The sequence below is a fragment of the Morus notabilis genome, unplaced genomic scaffold (assembly GCF_000414095.1).
Source record: "Morus notabilis unplaced genomic scaffold, ASM41409v2 Scaffold698, whole genome shotgun sequence".
Lineage (NCBI taxonomy): Eukaryota > Viridiplantae > Streptophyta > Magnoliopsida > Rosales > Moraceae > Morus > Morus notabilis.
In genome coordinates, this window is record NW_010358448.1 from 76,644 (window position 1) to 99,077 (window position 22,434).

At 35.6% G+C, this 22,434-nt stretch overlaps 2 protein-coding genes, 1 long non-coding RNA gene and 1 pseudogene across 6 annotated transcripts; 1 reads left to right on the plus strand and 3 right to left on the minus strand.

Moving 5' to 3' along the window:
- Positions 1-504: 504 nt before the first annotated feature.
- Positions 505-6,239, plus strand: LOC21403567 (protein trichome birefringence-like 14). Of its 4 annotated transcripts, none has more exons than XR_002901678.1 (6): positions 505-669; positions 1,703-1,973; positions 3,293-3,499; positions 3,573-3,768; positions 4,643-5,550; positions 5,673-6,239. XR_002901678.1 is itself a non-coding variant. In XM_024161977.1 (5 exons), exons 2-5 carry the CDS (start codon positions 1,817-1,819, stop codon positions 5,469-5,471), a joined length of 1,389 nt encoding a protein of 462 aa, XP_024017745.1. In that variant the 5' UTR covers positions 505-669; positions 1,703-1,816; the 3' UTR covers positions 5,472-6,239. The 4 variants fall into 4 exon arrangements, 1 of the variants encoding a protein (XP_024017745.1); XR_002901679.1 differs by having other exon boundaries at positions 5,686-6,239; XR_002901677.1 differs by having other exon boundaries at positions 4,643-5,526; positions 5,673-6,238.
- A 1,655-nt stretch (positions 6,240-7,894) lies between these two features.
- Positions 7,895-10,228, minus strand: LOC21412303. The gene is made up of 3 exons (XR_002901680.1): positions 9,501-10,228; positions 9,206-9,300; positions 7,895-8,331 (listed from the first exon to the last, which is right to left on the minus strand). It is a non-coding gene; the product is annotated as an uncharacterized LOC21412303 (long non-coding RNA).
- Positions 10,229-10,262: 34 nt separating this feature from the next.
- On the minus strand, positions 10,263-15,168 carry LOC112090508 (putative disease resistance protein RGA4). Its single transcript, XM_024161964.1, has 2 exons — positions 10,368-15,168; positions 10,263-10,291 (listed from the first exon to the last, which is right to left on the minus strand). The coding sequence occupies exons 1-2, from the start codon at positions 15,154-15,156 to the stop codon at positions 10,263-10,265; spliced, it is 4,818 nt and encodes a 1,605-aa protein (XP_024017732.1). The 5' UTR covers positions 15,157-15,168.
- A 1,771-nt stretch (positions 15,169-16,939) lies between these two features.
- Positions 16,940-21,643, minus strand: LOC21403568 (annotated as a pseudogene).
- Positions 21,644-22,434: the final 791 nt, after the last annotated feature.

Here is a 22,434-nt window from a genome sequence, read left to right on the forward strand (position 1 = left end):
TTCTTATATTATTGATTGAAATTGAATAATGACCCTTTTTTTTTTCAACCCCCCTAATTAATGTTTTATAGATTCTAAACGACGCACTACATGAATCGTGCGAATGAACATGAACGCAGGCGAAATTTTGTTGCCAAAGAATTTATTTTTTGTATGAAAACAAGGAATAATTAGATTCTTTGCTTCTATAAGGCTGCACCAGTATTTCCTTCAGTTCCATCTGCCAGGTAGAATAAACAAGGAGATTTTGGTCCTTTTGACACTCAATCTAGCATGACTAAAAGACAATATTAACCTCTCCGTTTCCACGAAATTACGAAAAGGCACCCATTTTTCAACGTGTCGTGAACCCATTCGTTACAAAGAGATGTGGATTTCACTTTTTCCTCTTTGACAAATTCAAATCCGCCAACTCAAACTGTCAACCACCGGAAAACTCCATAGTTATTGAAAAGCCAAAAAAAAAAAAAAAAAAAACAAAACAAAAAGAAAAAAGAGAAACATAATACAGAGAGATAGAGAGAGAAAGAAAGCAAAGCTACGAATAAAGCCATTTTTCTCTCTCTAGATTCTGGGATCTGAGATTAATGGTCAAACGATTTTAGCTTCAATCAACGATCGTAATAACATCATAATCCTTCGGAATTGGAGGTTTCAATAATCCTGGAGGTTTGTTATTTTTTTATCGTTTATTTATTTATTTTTGTTGCTATTAGATTTGATTCATCAATTCGCGGATTCTCTTTTCTGTAATATGTGTGTTGCGGATGTTTGGATTTTGGAAGTGTAGGAATGTTCTGGAATGTTCTAGTGTTAGTGAAGTGAACCCGGAAGAAGCTTCTTCTTTTATAATCTGATTATAGAGGCATTGAATTTGAGTTGGTGATTGAGACACTGTGAAAGATCTGGATTGTGAATAGTTATTTATTCTCAACTTTCTCTGTCTATTGAGTTTAATTTGTCCATTCTTCATTTATGAGAAGCCAATTTTGAGTTTTCAGGATATTATGTAATCATATATGTGTTGCATATGTATATATTGCATTTTCAAATTTTGGATTGATAGAGTGGCTGCTGTTTAGTGGTGAACTGAGTTATAAGAATTTGAAAAATCCGAAAATTGACTGGAATATCAGGTTCATCATTCATGCTTACTAGATGTGATCATAAACTTACATTTTCAAGTTCTCTTTTGTTTCCAGACCTTCTTTGAATTGACATGTTTTGATAGGAAAAAAAAAATTTATGTGATTTGCATACAAATTGGCCACGAGGATATGTTTGTTCACCATTTTTGTTTCAATAGTTACTTTTAAAACTTTTGATATCACATCCATTATTAAGCACGTTTTAGAAATTGGAATTTTATGCCTTATAGTTTAAATCTAATAAGTCTAATTGCAGTACACTTTGATTTCATTTCCAATTTTAGCCTATTATTTGATAGAAAGCTTTAATTTCTGTGTTAATTTCTCCATGTGCAAAATGAGGGGACAAAATGGTAGCCTTTCTAACTTAAGGATGTGTTATTTCACAATTATTGTAATGCAGACTAAACGAAAAAAAAAAAAAAAAAAAGAATTGTTTGGATGTGTAAGTTTACTATATGTGTGGTGATATTGGACTAAGGATATCCCTGTTTAGTCTATCTTTTCTATTTTAATGCCGCTAACTCTTTTCCCTTTTTCTTTTTCCTCTCCAGCCCATGCAGCTGAAGTGTTTAGAAAGACAACAAATTTTAACAGAAATGTATGACCATTTTCGCTAGCCATATCACCACAAAGAATTGTTTAAGAGACACTAGGATCTGATCGAGATGAAAGTGGTTTACAATTTTTTACCAAGGGCAAGACCACTTTCCCTCACTCTGGCTAGCCTTATTGCTGTTACTATATTACTTTGGGCATTTGAGAGAAATCCTTTTGGCACTATTTTACTATCAACCCAAGAGCGGTACACAACGTCTTCCGCAGGTTTGTTTTCCATTTGCTAAATTTTGCACATGTACAATTTCTTTTCTTTCCTGTTCTGGATATAATGAATGTGGCAAAACTTTTTAACTGATAGTTACAGGTAAAAATTCCTAGAAGGAGCCTTAATGGTATAAAAATGATTAGGAAAACTAGGTGCATCAAAACGTTTTTGTGCTGCATGAACTTTGATAAGTCTGAAACTCTTTGTAATTCAACACTCATCCCTTGCGAAGTCAACTTAGTGGCGACATCTGGAAGCCCTAATTGGGTGTAAATGTTTTCTGATCTTAACCACTTTTTCAGTTTGATAAAATATTGAAAATTAAGGTGTCTGGATGGAATATACAGAAACAAAAAGTGTCAAGATGAAAGAAAGGGAAAGGACAGGGTCTTAGGACTTACTTTTTGGTATCCAATATACGTCAACATATTTATTACATGCTATCTGGAATAGATAATAAAATCTTTCCACATAATACATAATTAGTTTTTGATAAATTGCTAATCTAAAACATTTCAAGACTTAATGAAAATAATGGCTTTGTAAAATGGTTATAAATATGAAAAGAGCTACAATGAGGAAAGGCTGAAAGGTAGGAAAAATTAGTCAAATGCCGAAATAATCAATTGCAGAAAGGATGAGGAAGGGCTGAAAAGTAGGAAAATGAGTTGGAGTAATTATAGAGGTCAAAAGAGCCAAATTGAAATGTGATTTAAGGAAAATGAGAAGTTATGGCCGTGTTTGGAATTGATCCCGTTTTTGTTTTTCACGTTTTTTGAGAAAAAAAAATGAAAACGTTTGCAAAACGGCGTTTGGCGCAATAAAAACAAAAAGAGAAATGAAAACGATTTTTTGGTTTAGTGTAAAATGAGAGAGAGACATTAATGGATTTTTTTTTATACTGAAAATAATCTCTTGATAAAATTATTAAACGCATTTTCACAAATGATTTCTGTTTGGGATTAAAAACGTTTTCATTTTCATTTTCATATAAAAAACAAAATCATTTTGGAACGAGTTCTAAATGCGCTCTGTGTGTCTACCAATGTGATTCAAGGTTCTAAGAGTTTAATAGACCCAATTAATGACATAATGTGGTATAGTGACCATAAGATGGAGATGTATGGCCCACTTATCTGTTTGATGGAACTGTTGATTCATAAACTTCTCATTCATTTCATGCATTACACCAGCTTCAACTTGATTAGTTTGCGACTTTAGTGGATTGAATATTTAAGGTCAAAATTTTTTATTTGGGACATTTTGAAACCTGCTAAATGTGATATCCTGCTGATGAACCTCATCTACCTTCCTGTAGAATTTATTGCAGAACCCACCGACAATTCCTCAAACTCTACGAAGACAAACGATAATATTGATGACAAAGGTTCAAAATGGATTATAATTGAAGAAGTAAATAATGCGGTAGAAAATTCAAGTGTTGCAGTGTTGGGGTCTTCACCCTCATTGTTTTCTGAAAAGCAAAAAAGTGATGGAAATGTGGCATCGTCTTCCACAAATAAAGGTAAGAGTTCCTCCAATTGTATTATCTCATACATAATCTTGTCATCTCATTTATAAGGTTGCTGCCTCTGCAGTTTGTAACTATGCCAAGGGTAGATGGGTAGCAGACAGCAGTCGGCCATTGTATTCTGGGTTCCAATGTAAGCAGTGGCTATCAGAAATGTGGGCATGCAGACTGACACAGCGATTTGATTTCTCTTACGAGGGATATCGATGGCAGCCAGAAAATTGCAATATGCTAAAGTTTAAGAGGTCTTCATTCTTGAGAAGGTAGTCATATTTCCGTGTTTAATCTCTTTTTAGCTAACTACCTGGGAAATATTTTTCAGTTATCTGGAAAAGCTTCCATCCGAATGTACTAGTTTTCCATTTCTTTCTCATTCAATATAGTGGAAAACTCTCCATAGTTCAATGGTGAAGATTTCAGAATGCTGCATGATAGTCTGACAAATTTGTTTCAGCATATTCTGCAAAATGACAAGTGATTGGAAGTGTGTCAGTGATTGTGTCGCTTCCTACTCTCATTTAGTTAGAAGGAAAAATTTCATTTTAGTACCCTGTGTTATATTGAAATATGAGTTTGGTATCTTGTGTTTTTAATAATTTCATGTGGACACCTAAACATTTTTGAAAATATTTTTTTAGTACCGTGAGGCCTTTTTCTGAGACATGAAAGGTCGTTTATATCCTTGTACTTGATTTGTCTAGAATTTTTTTTATAAATATATTATTATATTAACAATATTTGAAAACATAAAATGAAAAAAAAAAACTGAAAGGGAAAGGAATAGAATTTTGAGTTTTTAATTTTATTTTTAAAATATATTTTTTTAGAAATTTATAAAAAAAAACTTTGGATAAATCAAGGGTATAAATGACCTTTCATGTCACAAAAAATGCGTCAAGGTACAAAAAAAAGATTTTCTAAAACTCCGAGATGCCCGTATGAAATTATTAAAAATACAGGATACTAAACTCATATTTCAATATAACACAGGATACAAAAATGAAATTTTCCCTAGTTAGAAATAGTCATATTATACAGCAGTACTATATTTTCACCGACGAGAGTTTGGATTTTACTTATATACCAAGCAAAAAATCCTTTGTTTAACAGTCTTCTAAACGTGACTGAATATTGCAGAATGCAGAACAAAACAATTGCTTTTATAGGAGATTCTTTAGGTCGACAGCAGTTCCAGTCTTTGATGTGCATGGCCACTGGAGGGGAATATAGCCCTGGGGTACTAAATGTGGGAAAGGAATATGGACTCATCAAAGCTCGTGGAGCCATTCGTCCTGATGGTTGGGCTTACCGATTCCCTAAAACCAATACCACCATTCTATATTATTGGTCAGCTAGTCTTTCGGATCTGGTGCCCCTTAATGCCTCTGACCGAGCCTCTGATATCGCCATGCATCTGGACCGTCCACCAGCTTTCTTGAGAAAGTATCTCCATCGTTTCGATGTATTGGTTCTCAACACTGGACATCATTGGAACAGAGGGAAGCTGAAGGCAAACCGGTGGGTGATGCATGTAAATGGAAAGCCTAACGAAGATAGAAAACGTGCAGAAATTGCGAATGCCAAGAATTTTACGATACATAGTATTGTCAAGTGGGTTGATTCACAGCTTCCCTCGCATCCTCATCTCAAAGCCTTCTTTAGGACTATCTCACCAAGGCACTTCCTTAATGGTGATTGGAACACGGGGGGTAGTTGTGATAGCACAACTCCGTTGTCTAGTGGAAGCGAAGTGGTTCAAGACGGTTCGAGGGATTCGGTTGTTGAAGGTGCTTTAAAGGGTACGAAGGTAAAGATTTTAGATATCACTGCCCTGTCTGAACTGAGGGATGAAGGTCACATCTCCCGCTACAGCATTAGAGGAACTCCTGGCGTAAACGACTGTTTGCATTGGTGCCTACCTGGGATTCCCGACTCGTGGAATGAACTACTTATCGCACAACTATAGGGCTCGGACGCATCATCCAGGCAATGCAGATGCTAAAATCTAGAGATGGAAAATGGTAGATATTCTTTTATGGTACAAGGTACCAATTCTTTTCAGAAGTATGATTCTTTATGAAACTTAATTCCAGCTTCTCACTGATCAAATAGAATAGGTAGAGCAGCACCTAGTATTTTTATTTGTGAATTGAATTTTCTATATCAGTTTTTGCATATAGGTGTACAATCTAAAAAAAAGAAAAAAGTTTTCATAAGAATAGAGAAGCATCGATTGCTGCAGCTTTACCCTAAGACCGGAATGTTGCTAGCTGTTCTATAGATGCTGTCTGTCTTGTTGCCAGCTTTACCCCAAGACTCAATTACGAAATTTCTCTCCAGTGCGGATTATGTACCATTGAGAGTGGATCCAAGTTTTGTTTCCATTTTTTTTCTTTAAATAACATTCTAGATTCTCTACAAAAGTATATTTATGTATATCAGGTTCGGATTTCATCCAGAGACGAAAAGTTTCTGGCTTGTATTGCTCGTTGTAATTGTAATTTATTGGTCAAAATTTGTCCTGCTCTTGTACAATTTTAAGATGGCAAGATAGAAGATCTTTATCTATTTTGGAACTGTATCTCCTCAAAAAGCTGTTATTATAATGCCTCAAGAGGAGGAGAAGAATGTAGCCAACAATCTAGTTGGATTTTCCACAGGATCACTTGAGATGTTTTTTGTGTATGTTTTTGGCCAGAGACTCGAACTGATAATATTAGCTTTCTCAACTGGATTTTAGTTAATTATCCAAGGCCTTGGCCTAAATCTTGTAACCTTGATGCCACCATCTCTGGGCATTAGAATCTTTTTTGTGAATTACACAAATACTGATTTTTATGATTGTAAAAATACTCAAATTCAAGAAACTAATTTATGTTGTTTTACTAGAATAATCGTTGATCCATTCCATTCCAAAAAAAAAAAAAAAAAAAAAAAAAAAAAAAAAAAAAAAAAAAAAAAAAAAAAAAAAAAAAAAATCAGATTTTACTCTCATTCTAGTTCTCTTTTCATTCTCGTTACCATTTTATCATAGCAACTTAAAGTGGAGCGAATATGGAAGATGCTGATTGCCAAGGATGGTTTTCCAACAGTATTGCGGGTCTTCCTGCCAAGATCTTAGAATTTTTAGCTCATGGTATTAGAGAATTTTCTACTTGTAGAGTCTAAACTGCTTAGTTTAGTGTTTTACACTATTATACATCAACAAACACAACAGAGTAAATGAACAACAAAAGTACATTTCCGGTGAATGCTGGAAGGTCCATTTTCATCATAGTTTGCCTTGCTTACATGCTTGTGAAAAGAAATAATGAGAGGAACAACAGAAGAATACAAAAGAGATATTAAACAATAGAAGAATACAAAAGAGTAGCCCAGTAAAGGGAAACAAGAATAATTCAACAAACCAAACTACAAATTAAACAGATAACCGGAAGTACCTCTCAGAGGATAAGTCAAAACTCTCTCCTTGAAAGGATGCTACAGATAAGCATCGTTAAAAACCCTTTCGCTAAAAACCCAGTGGGAAAAAAGACTAAAGGGGAAAAAGAGTGCATATCTACTCATGGAGTCGGTTATTTACAAAAAATAGTAGCGGAGATGAAACCATTAACAAAAAAAATCTTTAATAGATGTTGCATAAGAAGCAAACTTGTTTGCTACGTGATTGCCTTTACGATATATGCAAGAAGTCTAATGAGTAATACTCTTTAGGAAGCCAATTTCGCTTGTCCATCGAGCATAGAAGCGCCAATGAACTCTATGGGAGAATCACATTCAAAAATAAAAAATAATAAAATAATAAAATAATAAAAACAATCATCTATAGTTGCTGTAAACGAAGATTGCTTCAAATTTCTTGATTCCTATGGATTTCAAGATGTGTTTATGACCACCATGTTTTTTAATCACTCCAATCAAGTATGTCTTCAACTCAAACCAAAACCCCTATAAACTTGGAAACAAAAGAAAGTTCTAAGAATTTATAAATTATGGCACAAATGATATCACTACTGCTCTAAGGATCATGGTCAAATAACAGCCTTACCAACAACTATGAACAAATATACATAAAAAAAAAATATAATAATAATGTTCTGAGTATCAATAATCATGGGTGAGATCATCATGAGACCAGAACAAAAGAGCTTTTTTACAATTCTTTCTTTATTTTTCAGGAAAGATAAAAATAATATACAGCACCAATTACTTGCAACGTCTTAACCTTTAGTTTCTTTTTTCCTATGAGACCATTTTTTTTTTTTTTTTTTGAGTTCAACACTAATGTATGAAAGAATCTCGAGCAGCATTAGAGCCAAACTTTTTTTTTCTCCTCCATTGGACAAGTGAAATTGCAAATTCAACATTCTTGTTAAAATATTGCTTCAATAGAGTACAAAAGATATGAGAGGAACAATAGAAGAATACAAAAGAGTAGCCCAGGAAACGGAAACAAGAATAATACAACAAATCAAACTACAAATTAAACAGATAACCAGAAGTACCTCTCAGAGGATTAAGTCAAAACTCTCTCTTTGAAAGGATGCTACAGATAAGCCTCGTTAAAAACCTTTAGCCAAAAACCCAGTGGGAAAAAAGACTAAAGGGGAAAAAGAGTGCATATCTACTCATAGAGTCGGTTATTTACAAAAAATAGTAGCGGAGATGAAACTATTAAAAAAAAAAAATCTTTTATAGATGTTGCATAAGAAGCAAACTTGTTCGCTACGTAATTGCCTTTACGATATATGCGAGAAGCCTAATGAGTAATACTCTTTAGGAAGCCAGTTTCAGTTGTCCATCGAGCATAGAAGCGCCAAGGAACCCTATGGTTTTAGAAATCAACAAAATCAATCATCTATTAGGTAGAATCACATTCAATCCAAAATAAAAAAAATAAAAAAAAATAAAAAAAAAGACATCTTAAATAGTAAACGAGGATTGCTTCAAATTTCTTGATTCCCTATGGATTTGAAGATGTGTTTATGATATCCATGTTTTTTAATCACTCCAATCAAGTATGTCTTCAACTCAAACCAAAACCTCTATAAACTTGGAAACAAAAGAAAGTTTTAAGAATTTATAAATTATGGCACAAATGATATCAGACTACTGCTCTAAGGATCATGGTCAAATAACACCCTTAAAAGCAACTATGAACAAATATACATAAAAAAAAAAAAAGATAGTAATAATGTTCTGAGTATCAATCATGGGTGAGATCATCATGAGACCACTACAAAAGAGCTTTTTTACAAATCTTACTTTATTTTTCAGTAAATATTTTTTGCCCCTAAAATTAATATACAGCACCAATTACTTGCAACGTCTTAAGCTTTAGTTTCTTCTATCCTATAAGACCATTTTTTTTAATTTTTTTTATTTTTATTTTATTTTATTTTTTTTTGAGTTCAACACTAATGTATTGAAGAATCTCGAGCAGCATTAGAGCCAAACTTTTTTTTTTCTCCTCCATTGGACAAGTGAAATTCCAAAGTCAACATTCTTGTTAAAATATTGCTTCAATTACCCCCAAGTTCAATAATGTATGCATAAAACAACAATACAAAGTCCTAAAAGCAAAACAAGAAAAAAAAAAACAGAGAATAATTGCAAACGTAAAAAGGAACGTGGCAACAAATTAATTAAAATGCTTACCAAACTCTACTAACGTGGCAACAAATTAATTAAAATGCTTACCAAACTCTACTAACGTGGCAACAAGCAGACTTTGTTGTAACCTCAACAATTAGTTCTAGAAACTCCACCACAACTAGCAAGCCGAAGTTGGATTTCTGAAGGAAGAGAAAAGACTAGAAAGTTAATCTTTTCATATGACAAAGGAAATAAAGGTTGAGGAACTACAAAGCTCAAGACAGGTATATGAGTGATGAAAGTAATTCAGTTTTTAAATACTTTGTCCTCTTGCAAAATCAATAAAACATTTGAAATCTTAAATGGAACTTTTCAATGGCAGGGTATAAGAAGAACTGACCTCATACATGTTGTGGAGCAGGAGAGTTTTTCCTCAGAAGGTAGTCAGCCAATGCGTCCATTGGTATTTCAGTGCAAGGCCTCCAGTTAACAGACTTGAGAGCAGGGAGGCTGCCTATCCCATTGGGAATTGAGGTCAAATTGCTACATCCACTGATTATAAGTTCTCTAAGCGATGAGAGGCTACATATCTCATTAGGAATTGAGGTCAAATTGCTACATCCACTAATTTCAAGACTTGTAAGCGAGGAGAGGCTGCCTATCTCATTAGGAATTGAGGTCAACTTGCTACATCCATAAATGTCAAGACGTGTAAGCGAGGAGAGGCTGCTTATCTCATTAGGAATTGAGGTCAAATTGCTACATTCTTCAATTTCAAGACTTGTAAGCGAGGAGAGGCTGCCTATCTCATTAGGAATTGAGGTCAAATAGCTGCATCCACTAATTTTAAGACTTGTAAGCAAGGAGAGGCTGCCTATCTCATTAGGAATTGAGGTCAAATTGCTACATCCATAAATGTCAAGACGTGTAAGCGAGGAGAGGCTGCTTATCTCATTAGGAATTGAGGGCAAATTGCTAAATTCTTCAATTTCAAGACTTGTAAGCGAGGAGAGGCTGCCTATCTCATTAGGAATTGAGGTCAAATTGCTACATCCACTAATTTCAAGATTTCTAAGCAAGGAGAGGCTGCCTATCTCATTAGGAATTGAGGTCAAATTGCTACATCCATAAATGCCAAGATGTATAAGCGAGGAGAGGCTGCCTATCTCATTAGGAATTGAGGGCAAATTGCTACATCCATAAATGCCAAGATGTATAAGCGAGGAGAGGCTGCCTATCTCATTAGGAATTGAGGGCAAATTGCTACATCCATAAATGCCAAGATGTATAAGCGAGGAGAGGCTGCCTATCTCATTAGGAATTGAGGGCAAATTGCTACATCCATAAATGCCAAGATGTATAAGCGAGGAGAGGCTGCCTATCTCATTAGGAATTGAGGGCAAATTGCTACATCCATAAATGCCAAGATGTATAAGCGAGGAGAGGCTGCCTATCTCATTAGGAATTGAGGTCAAATTGCTACATCCACTAATTTTAAGACTTGTAAGCGAGGAGAGCCTGCCTATCTCATTAGGAATTGAGGTCAAATTGCGACATCTACTAATTTCAAGACTTCTAAGCGAGGAGAGGCTGCCTATCTCATTAGGAATTGAGGTCAAATTGCTACATCCATAAATGCCAAGATGTATAAGCGAGGAGAGGCTGCCTATCTCATTAGGAATTGAGGTCAACTTGCTACATCCATAAATGTCAAGACGTGTAAGCGAGGAGAGGCTGCCTATCTCATTAGGAATTGAGGGCAAATTGCTACATCCATAAATGCCAAGATGTGTAAGCGAGGAGAGGCTGCCTATCTCATTAGGAATTGAGGGCAAATTGCTACATCCATAAATGCCAAGATGTGTAAGCGAGGAGAGGCTGCCTATCTCATTAGGAATTGAGGGCAAATTGCTACATCCATAAATGCCAAGATGTGTAAGCGAGGAGAGGCTGCCTATCTCATTAGGAATTGAGGGCAAATTGCTACATCCATAAATGCCAAGATGTGTAAGCGAGGAGAGGCTGCCTATCTCATTAGGAATTGAGGGCAAATTGCTACATCCATAAATGCCAAGATGTGTAAGCGAGGAGAGGCTGCCTATCTCATTAGGAATTGAGGGCAAATTGCTACATCCATAAATGCCAAGATGTGTAAGCGAGGAGAGGCTGCCTATCTCATTAGGAATTGAGGGCAAATTGCTACATCCATAAATGCCAAGATGTGTAAGCGAGGAGAGGCTGCCTATCTCATTAGGAATTGAGGGCAAATTGCTACATCCATAAATGCCAAGATGTGTAAGCGAGGAGAGGCTGCCTATCTCATTAGGAATTGAGGGCAAATTGCTACATCCATAAATGCCAAGATGTGTAAGCGAGGAGAGGCTGCCTATCTCATTAGGAATTGAGGGCAAATTGCTACATCCATAAATGCCAAGATGTGTAAGCGAGGAGAGGCTGCCTATCTCATTAGGAATTGAGGGCAAATTGCTACATCCATAAATGCCAAGATGTGTAAGCGAGGAGAGGCTGCCTATCTCATTAGGAATTGAGGGCAAATTGCTACATCCATAAATGCCAAGATGTGTAAGCGAGGAGAGGCTGCCTATCTCATTAGGAATTGAGGGCAAATTGCTACATCCATAAATGCCAAGATGTGTAAGCGAGGAGAGGCTGCCTATCTCATTAGGAATTGAGGTCAAATTGCTACATCCTTCAATTGTAAGATCTCTAAGCGAGGAGAGGCTGCCTATCTCTTTAGGAATTGAGGTCAAATTGCTACATCCGCTAATTATAAGATCTCTAAGCGATGAGAGGCTGCCTATCTCTTTAGGAATTGAGGTCAAATTGCTACATCCGCTAATTATAAGATCTCTAAGCGATGAGAGGCTGCCTATCTCTTTAGGAATTGAGGTCAAATTCCTACATCCGCTAATTATAAGATCTCTAAGCGATGAGAGGCTGCCTATCTCTTTAGGAATTGAGGTCAAATTGCTACATCCTCCAATTACAAGACTTGTAAGCGAGGAGAGGCTGCCTATCTCATTAGGAATTGAGGTCAAATTGCTACATCCACTAATTTCAAGATGTGTAAGCGAGGAGAGGCTGCCTATCTCATTAGGAATTGATTTCAAATTGCTACATCCTTCAATTGTAAGATCTCTAAGCGAGGAGAGGCTGGCCATCTCATTAGGAATTGAGGTCAAATCGCTACATCCACTAATTTCAAGATGTATAAGCGAGGAGAGGCTGGCCATCTCATTAGGAATTGAGGTCAAATCGCTACATCCACTAATTTCAAGATGTATAAGCGAGGAGAGGCTGGCCATCTCATTAGGAATTGAGGTCAAATTGCTACATCTGCTAATTTCAAAACTTGTAAGCGAGGAGAGGCTGCCAATCCCATTGGGAATTAGGGTTAACTTTGAACATGATTCAATTTCAAGATACTGTAGCAATGCGAGGTTGTGTATTTGCGCCTCTGACAGTAGAGATTCCAAATCGTTAACATAGTTAATAGATAAATGCTTCAATTTAGAGAGAGCGGAAGGGGAAGAGGAAGGGATGGAGGAGGAAGATGCTGAAAATGTTTCTTCAACACTATCATATACTTTCAATTTCATCCTACTAATCCTTTCCAGAGGCTTAGAGCTTGTCTCATATAGACTCAGCTTTTCAAGATTCGGAAACGGGGGCATGGAATTTAGAAGAGGGCAATAGCTTATTTCTACTATTGAAAGCTTAGGAAAAGAAAGTTGTTGGTGTGGTGTTAGTGCTTCACAAAAATCCTCTGTTTCTCCCCTCCACCATCCCTGCAGATTACCACATCTAAGGAGATTGAGTTTCACCAAGGATGGGAATAAGGGCTCGGGTTGGTCACCTCTGCTCCAATCATGATTGTCCTTTTCTGAAACGTACTCTAGAGCTGACAAAGCATCTAATCTAAGTTCCTTAAGGGAGGATAAATGGTGTAGTGGTGGAAGATATTTGCAGTTTCGACAATTAAATAGTTCCAATCGAACAAGATCAGTGAGCGAAGAAAACCAATTAACTGGAAATGTCTCACCCGGATAGCCATGCACTTTTATGGCTTTTATATTTTGAGGTGGCTCTAAGCGACCAAATGTTTCTTCAGCATTCCCCATCGATTCTTTTACTACCCAATCCAGCTTTAAGGACTCAAGATGTTCCTTGTCCGTTAAGCATTTAGCAGCCTTTGATTCACCAAGTCCCCGTATCTCAATGGTTAAACCTCCATGCAAGTTGTTAAGCTTGCTCAGTTCATCAAATCCAGCAGCACTTTCACTTGATTTGTTGTTTGCCACTATAAATGTATCTAATGATTGAAGTGACGACAATTCACCAATTCCACGAGGCATATGAGTCAACTTTTCACAACCAAAAATCTCAAGACGCCTCAAATTGATAAGATTTTGTAAATTTGCAGGCAAACTTACAAGACTTTTACATTGACAGAGTATTAGTGTTTGCAAATAATACAGCTCTGTTATGGAACTTGGAAGCTCCACAATTCTACTGAATGAAAGATCAAGAAACCTAAGATGATCTAGTTTACCGAAGCTCTTTGGCAAAGTCTTTATACCATGGAGACTCAATGCCCGTAGGAGCGTAAAGTTTGACACAACATCATCACGACATGATGAACTCAAACTTTCTGCATCGCGTAAAATAAATGTGCGCATTTTTTTTTGTTCAAACAACAGTTTTGGAATTTGGCATGAACTATTATTATCTGCAAAACCTAGAGATATATGACAAACTTTTTCAAAAGCATTTTCTACTAACTCCATATTACTAGTATTGACATCAAATATTTGTATGCTCTTACCAGCCACTAGACTTGCAAGATCATGCATGAGATCGTGCATTTTACAATACTTTATGGTTGTTGGCGACAACTCACCTGTTTCAGCTTCTTGGAAAAAGCAACCCCAAAATAAAATCATGAAATACTCATAACCAATATCTTCTAGTTGCCTAGTACTATCAGATATAATAAATCCCTGGGCTATCCAAATTTCTATTAGTTCTTGTACGTTGATCCTATAATCCTTTGGAAATAAGCTACAGTAAGCAAAACAATGCTTCAAGTGTGATGGGAGACTATTGTAACTCAGCTTAAGTGTAGGCACAATATCACTATCATTTTGAAAAGCTACTTTTGCAAGTTCATTGTCCCTAAAACGAACCCACTCTTTTTCAGCATTTTGCGAGGAATGTATCTTTGATTCCAAAAGTCTCCCTATTGTCTTTATCGCAAGAGGAACTCCTTTACACTTATCCACAATATCCCTTCCCACTTCTACAAGGCCGTGGTACTGAGAATTACTCTTATTTATTCCCCTAAATGCTACTCTCTCAAATAACGCCCGAGACTTGTCTTTGTCCAAACCACTTAACATGTATGTTTTAGTCGAATGAACAATTTCTGCAACTCTTATGCTCCTAGTAGTTATTAAAACTTTGCTGCCCTGTGCACCTAGCTTTAAGAATGTTTCTAACTTTTCCCATAGATCACTATTCTCATTCCAGACATCATCTAATACTAGAAGGTATCTCTTACCTTCTATTTCTTTCCTAACCTCAGTTTGCAATTGCTCTAAATTAAGGGTTTCTAGATTTGGGCGTTTTTCAGTTGCAGATCTAAGAATTTTTTCTAACAGTGATCTCAAATCAAAAGAATCAGAAACACACACCCAGTACATTTGTTTCTCAAAACGGTTTTTGACTAACTCATCATTGAACACAAACTGAGCTAGTGTGGTTTTTCCTAATCCTCCAAAGCCTACTAAGGAAACGATGGATACACTTTCTTTAGTCTCAATGTTGTTGTCTAATAAAAAATCTAGTATCTCTTTTTTATCATTCTCTCTCCCAATAACTTCATCATCAATTACTAATGAGTGAGTCTCCCTCCAACTCATTGTAGAGGAGACAGTCCTTGTCTCTCCATGTTCGCACTTATCTAATTGAGAAAATACCTGATTGGCTTTAATTTCATCTAATGTCTCTCTAATTTGTTTAATTTTGTTAGTCATTTTCACTCTAAAAGCAAGTTGGTTTGATCTCGAGAAGAAAATGCGTACCTTCTTCGCCCTTTTCTTACCGAAAAGAACTTTGCGGCGTAGTTGTTGGTAACGAAACTCGTCAACCAAGTTATCAGCATCGTAGATAACATCTTCGAGACTTTCAAGCCACACTTTGACTTGGTTGTTGGTATCTTTCTTCTCCTCTGCATCAAGAAGCACAGCTTTGATCATGGTAATGGTGGCCTCAAGTTTTCGGAGCTCTTTCATAAACCAGAAGGGCAGCCTGATATATTTGAAAGGTTCGGAAGCCACGTTTGCAACGAATCCTGCAAGAATGTTGAGAAGTACTCCTTCGGCCATTAGTAATAATAGTTGTAAATATGAAATGAAGGTGTAAAGAAAACAGAAAGCCCAAACAACAGAATAAATTAGAACAACAGAGTGCTTTAGAGAACGGAGAAAAGGAAAGAGATGGGGTTTGATGGTTGCCGTGTGTGGAGGAAAGAGGGAGAAAGCAGTCAGTGAGAAGTGAATTGAGAGATGTGTTATTCCCACTTATTTGTAATGACGAAAATTAATTCATAAAAGTTATAATCAAAACTATCCGTTACAACAAATTCATGTAATCATGCATGTCGGCCAGCAAAGTAAAAAGTAAAAACATTATTTTAAGGTTATTGACGTTGCTCTGTCGGCCAGCAATATGGCTTTTGGAACTTTTTTTTAAATTAGTTGTTGATTGTTGATATGAAAGCCGTGAAGGAAAGAGAAAGCACACGCGGACAAATTAGAACAGAATGTTTTACAGCAACATATTATTTGTTTTTTCGTTTTCGCCATTATCTTCTTTATTACCCGTTACTAGCCGTTGGCTTCTTCAGTTTTTTATTTTTATTTTTATTTTTTATTTTATATATATATATATTTTTGGAAGGGAGTAGCAGTTGGCATCTCCTCCTACTTTAATTAATTTAAGGATTCGTTTGTTTAATGTGTTTAAATTTATAATTTTAATTTTATTACAGTGTGTTTTTTTTTTTTATAAAAAATTTAAAATTTAAATATTAAAATTAAAAATTATTAATTTAAACGCATAAATTAAACGGGCTTTAATTATCTGAAGCATCACCTAAGTTTTACAAAAGACTATTAATTAATTAATTTTACCTAGTACTACCCACTCGCTTAGTGCAATTAATCAAAGCTCTAAAGCATTAAAATTTAATCAACACTTTTTACCGTAGGTTTCAGTACTACACACTCTTATTTTTTTATTTTTTTTTATTTTTGGTGAGTAAGGCCTCCAATCCGATGAAGAACTTTATTACGAGCTGAAAACAGCCAAGTTAAAACCAAAAGTCCAAGCACTAAGAATTGGGCATACAAGCAGACTCAAAGAATCTATCTGAGAGTCCGTGCACCAATCGATTGAGCTATATGAAACCTAACCCTCAACGGAACTAAACTCCTATAAGAACGGTCATGGAACATCCCACCTTGACCAAATCCCAACTCAAGACACCACCACCAGAATGAGTCGCGAGCTTAGACTAATTATTAAGATAAAATGACAAGTAATTGCCCATCTTTGTGTGTGTAGTTATTTTTTTCCTTTTTGAATCTACTTTGTCGGTTGTTTTTGGATTCTTTAATTGCCCACCTATTTTCCTTAATTCATTGCCAACCACAGAATTTTTTCCCACAAGGGTCTTTTGTAGTTTCGGTGGGAAAAGGTCAATCAAACAGATTTTATCAAAAAAAAAAAAAAAAAAAGGGTTAATCAAACAGAATATCAACAAAATAGTAATTCAAGAGCTCAATTTGAATCGATAAATATTTTAGTTGGCTACGCAAGGCCTTGGCCTAGATCTTCCAGATTGGGAATTGCAACTTTAATCTCACGGCAAAAAGATTTAAAAAAAAAAAAAATTGCAACTTTAATGCTATGATCTTGGAGCAAATATGGAAGATGCTAAAGACTATTCTTCAACGGTCTTGTGGCTCTTCCTGCCAAGGTCTTGGAATTTTTAGCTCAAAGTGTTGGAGAATTTTCTACATGTAGAGTCTGACCAACACGATGCTTTGCACTACTATAAACTGAACCACAGTACAACAAACCTACAGATATCCAAGGGCTTGTACAGCAAAATACAGCATCAGAAACATTTCCGATGAACGACAGAAGGTCCATTTTCGTCATAGTCTGCCTTCGTTACGTGCTGATTCTGGGGGAACACAACTTTGGCAAGTATGGCACCTCCCACCCACGCTGAGTACATTGTCAAGTTCTCGGGCATGTATTCCGGAGGCTGTGATGAATAAAAAATTCTCTCACCAATTTAAGCAGAAGAATTTCAACTTTCTCCAAATAAAAATCCCAACAATATTGATACTAGGATTTCACCAGTTTGACGTACAGAAAATATGAAATTGTTTGATTTGGAAATAAAAAGAAAATGGACGTTCAGTACTAGAAAAAAAAATCCAAATTAAATTATTGATTAAAGGACTTGTGATTATTCTGTATGCGTGGATGGAAAAGGGAATGATGATGCAGAGATGCAAAGGTACTAAACAGACAGAAATATTTGCAGATCTATCAAACCAGAGATGGATTGAAATGTCGCTTTAGGAATCATGCCGTCATACATGATCTCAAAGAGAACAAAGGCGAACTACACATATTCTTATGTGGATCCATCTTTTGCGATAAAATAAAATACCTTGACCAGAGCAGGACGAATAGCAGATGAGCAGAGACCAGCTTCTTTCTGAAACCCTTCTTCAAAACCTGCACAAAACAGCGAGTAAGTGGCTGACTACAAGACAATTTCTGTAAAACAAGAGACCCAACTAATGCAGTTCACGGAAAAGCATCGGTGGCCTCTCCAGCTAGTAAAATTTACATTAACTACTGTTCCACAGAATTTTGCCATCCGAACACAAAATAACACCTTGATAGTTGATACTTAATCAATAATACTTGTTATCATTTGTTGACTATTTTTTACTATCATGGACGTGTCTTATTCATTCAGACACCCCTCCGATTTACTTTTTCTCATGCCAAACCTCAAGCCAACATATAGATCAAACCGAGCAATTTGAGTGAACTTTATTTAGATATGATAATCCCCCTAGTATACAATGATAATAATGATAACTGATACTATCTAGCCTATGGTGAGCCATCCAGCTTTTCAGTTGGTGTACAAATAACTAGATCATCAGAAAGCCGGCAACCACCACGGATTAGTCCTCTTTTTTATTTTTCTTTTTTCTTTTTTGTTTGTTTTTTTTTTTTTTGGGGGGGGTTCTTTTTCTCTTTTTTTGTTCTTTTTGTTTTAATGCTGTTCTGAACGTAAGTAATTACCCTCTTAATTATATGACGGGAAAGTAAATAAAATTACAAAAAAGGGTAAATCCTAGAGCCACCACGTGATCAACCACCATAAACTCACCAGTCATGGATGCAGTGCCACCACATAATACCGTGTTTTCTAGTAACTGCCGGCGATTATCAGATGATACTGCTGAGATACTACGAACAAGCTGCATAACAATTCCATGTGCCTCTAAACCCAATATAGATGGTTGGAATAAAGCCTCACCGACAGTATATCTTCCTCTTCCAATTGTAATTACCTGAAATTATAGTGGAAACAACTTATATTTTGATACCTAATGGCTAATAAAATGTCGTAAATTAGGAAGGTTGCTATCAAGCAAAGATTTCTCGGAAAGAGGTGAGAAGGAAAATGGTAAACGGGAAGATGTTACAATTAAGGTTAGGTAAACATTTAGTTTGAACATCGTGAAACATGGACCTGTCCATCAGGAAGAGTATGTTTTTCTGTCTGACATGAACTTTCAAGCTTCCCATAAGCAAGCACAACATGAATATCGCTCCTTTATTTTTTCAACATCAGACATGCTGATATTAACAAATGGATTAGATTTTCCAAGTTCCTGAGCTCCTATTTCAAACCTTCTGGAAGCAATGTGATGAACCGCACCTTCAATTACTGGTGCAATATCTAGAGGGAAAAAAAAAATAAATAAATAAATAAAAAAACAGAAAGGAGAATGAGATGGTATGGGTTAGAATTTCATCATTTTTTAAAGCCTCCATTACATTTGAAAAGGACCATATATATTGTCACATGATCACTATATTGCAATCGTGGAAACTGAAAGTGGAACCTCTGAAATAAATAGTTTTCCTATAATTACTAGAAATTATGACTACCGAACAGATTTGACTTTGTAATATAGGAATATATGAACACAACCAGGGAAACAAGAGTTCTGAAAGGCAAAATATAGGAATTGCAGTTGATACTTGCATCACAATCTGCCAGCATATAGATCTTTGAATGATGTACAACTTAGAATGAAACAAGACAAGCATATTCATCTTGACTTGGTGCTACTGGAGAATACCTAACTTCACCGTATGGTAAAAAGAGCGTATGGAGCTCTTATGACAACATTGTAAGAAGTAGAAAGTTCATCACCAATGAATGTTAAACATATCAAAAGTCAGAGAAATCAAGGACTGAAGGACACTATGGCTGGACTGTGGAAGGTAGAAACCTTGCTTCTCAGTAACATTTTATTAGTAAGCTTATAAGCTTTTCTATTGGCATTTTTAACTTATTTTCAGTCTTTCACTCACACTGATCTTACCATCTTTTGCAGTTTTGACATTTTTCCTATTTCGAAATCATTTATCAATGTTTCAAATCAATGTATTCAAATGTTGGATTAATATACAAATGCTCCAAGACCCAGGATTACACAAACCGCCTGAACATACGCAGGACCAGTTAGCAGTAGAACAGCTGGTATGACCCATTTCACTTAAACCCGTTCACACACACAGAAGAAGAAGAAGAAGAAGAAGAAACAACAACGAGAAAAAAAAAAAAAAAAAAAAAAAAAAAAAAAAAAAACATAACTCTAAAGACAGTAAAGCCAATAAACATGGGAACATAAAGTGTCAATGATAGGTCCTCCATAATACAAACAATGGTAGGAATGGGTTCATATTACTTGGGCCGAATTCTTCTACAAGATCACTTTAAAGTGAAGCATTCTTCTTTTATGGCTGTTATCATCAGGTAATGACCTAAATATCTAATGTACTTTACAGTTATGTTTCTCACTTGGTTCTGTATTATCACAAAAAGAGTTAAAAGAGCAATCTATTCACTACTCACTATGTATTAAAGGCTTAAAGAAGATAACTAAGTATCAATCTATTAACTTACTAACTAAAGATAACTTAGAACTTACTGCAATTCTAAACAAATAAAAAGAAAAGAAAAGGTTACACTATTTACACTTAGTCAAGTTTAAGAGGTTGTTTGGTTGAGGGATTCGTTCCCTGATTTGAATCATAGTTCGTGGTTCGCTACAGTATTTTCTCTCACAAAAAATACATGTAAATTAAAAATAGTTCTAATCACATGGTTCTAATCCATGAACCAAACGTCTCCTAAGATTCTTTTGATTCACAAGAGATTAGAAACCAACCAAAACTTAACAACCATTGCACCTAGATAACATACCTATCTTTCCATGACCAATGTCAGCAGTGCATCCTGAGATTCGTCCTACTGCATAGAGCGACAATACTGCTTGTTCTGAAGCATAGAAGCCTGATATGTTAAACGTTTCAAACATCAGTTGCACCAACTGCTCTCTGGCAGCCTGGCCATAAAAATTCTCTCATCCTATTATTTTCGCCCTTAAAAACTTCAGATTCACATAAATAATCAAGCACAATCAGACGAGAAAGCATTATTAAATTTGGCATGTAATAACTGCAAAAAAACATCTTATACCTTCGGGATAGAAAGTGGATCGGTAAATAGTATCTGCCCTTCATTGCCAATTTCCCAGCCAAGTCCAGTATACAGAACATGGTGCAACAGATCCTCCATTGCATCCCAATCTCTAATATAACCCCGAACGACAGGATCAACGGTAATATCCTCAGACAACGAGCTTTCGTTCACCGATCCCTCTTCAAGCACTCGTTTCATTTGCGTAGGAATTATCTAGACCATACAACAAAGAAGTTAAAAAAAAAAGAAGGAAACAAAATCCAAACTTTCCTTTCTGTCCTGCAATTAGAAACTTGGTCTGAAATTGAACTAAATCTCGAATTAAGTTATAACCTAAAAAATCATCTTAAGACTAAAAGCTTGAATTTTGCAATGTTCAGAGACAAGTATTTCCAAAGAAGAATGACGATTATTTGGAGATTGGTCGTCTAAGCTCAACGAAAAGTGAAAATGGAGAGAGAAATGAAGGGATTACAATGGAAGGAGATTGGTCGGGAATAGTGGGACCGGCTTTGAGGAGCTTGGAGCCGGCGTCAACCACTGCGGCCTCCATTGATTCGAAACCCTAACTCTCTCTCTCTCTCTCTCTCTCTCTCTCTCTCTCTCTCTCTCTAAGTCTTCAATTCATTTGTTTAGAGCGGGCTCTGCTCTGCTCTGCTCAGTTTTAGGCCGTCATTGTAACTTAAACTTTAACTTGTACTTATTGGGGTTTTTTAAAATTTGTGAAACATTTTTTTTTTTTAATATAAGAAAGAATACTTTCATAATTTGTAACAATAATTTCAAATAAGTGAATCACTAAATTTCTTAAAGCTTTTCTTAATTTCAGTTAAGATAAAACGTTCTAAAAATATCTTTCAAACAGAGCAGCATTTGAACTCTTATTTCAAATGCTCTTTAAAAGCCTTTCTAAAACTAGCAAATTCAATCGGGCCATTTAATTTTGACTTTAAAACGGATTTCGTGAGAAATCTTAAATTCAAGTACATCTTAAAGCCCTTTTAAAATCAATCATTTAAATCGTCATGTTTAAAATTTATTTATTTGTTGCATACTCTGTTGCAACGTTCTAAAACTTAAATACTCAAAAACGAGGGTTGTTAGCTACAACCTCGGTTTCCTTAACATACATATGTACCTATACTTTTTAAACATACATGCTTGAAACCTTTAAATCATATATACATATACATGATTTTTCTTAAACTTACTGCGGAAGATAACTGCGGGAGCGTTATCCATTCCCATCTCCACCATTCGTCCGCCGCTTGCCATTGCCCTTCAAGAATTGCTGATAGGTTTCTTACCTACAGCATGAACATATCTGATTGAGCTTTTGCTCAGCAAGTAGGAACTATATCTCACAAAATAACTGTAAGTACACATGAATAAATATGCATAAGCTGATTATGCTTAATTATGATGTCTTATCATA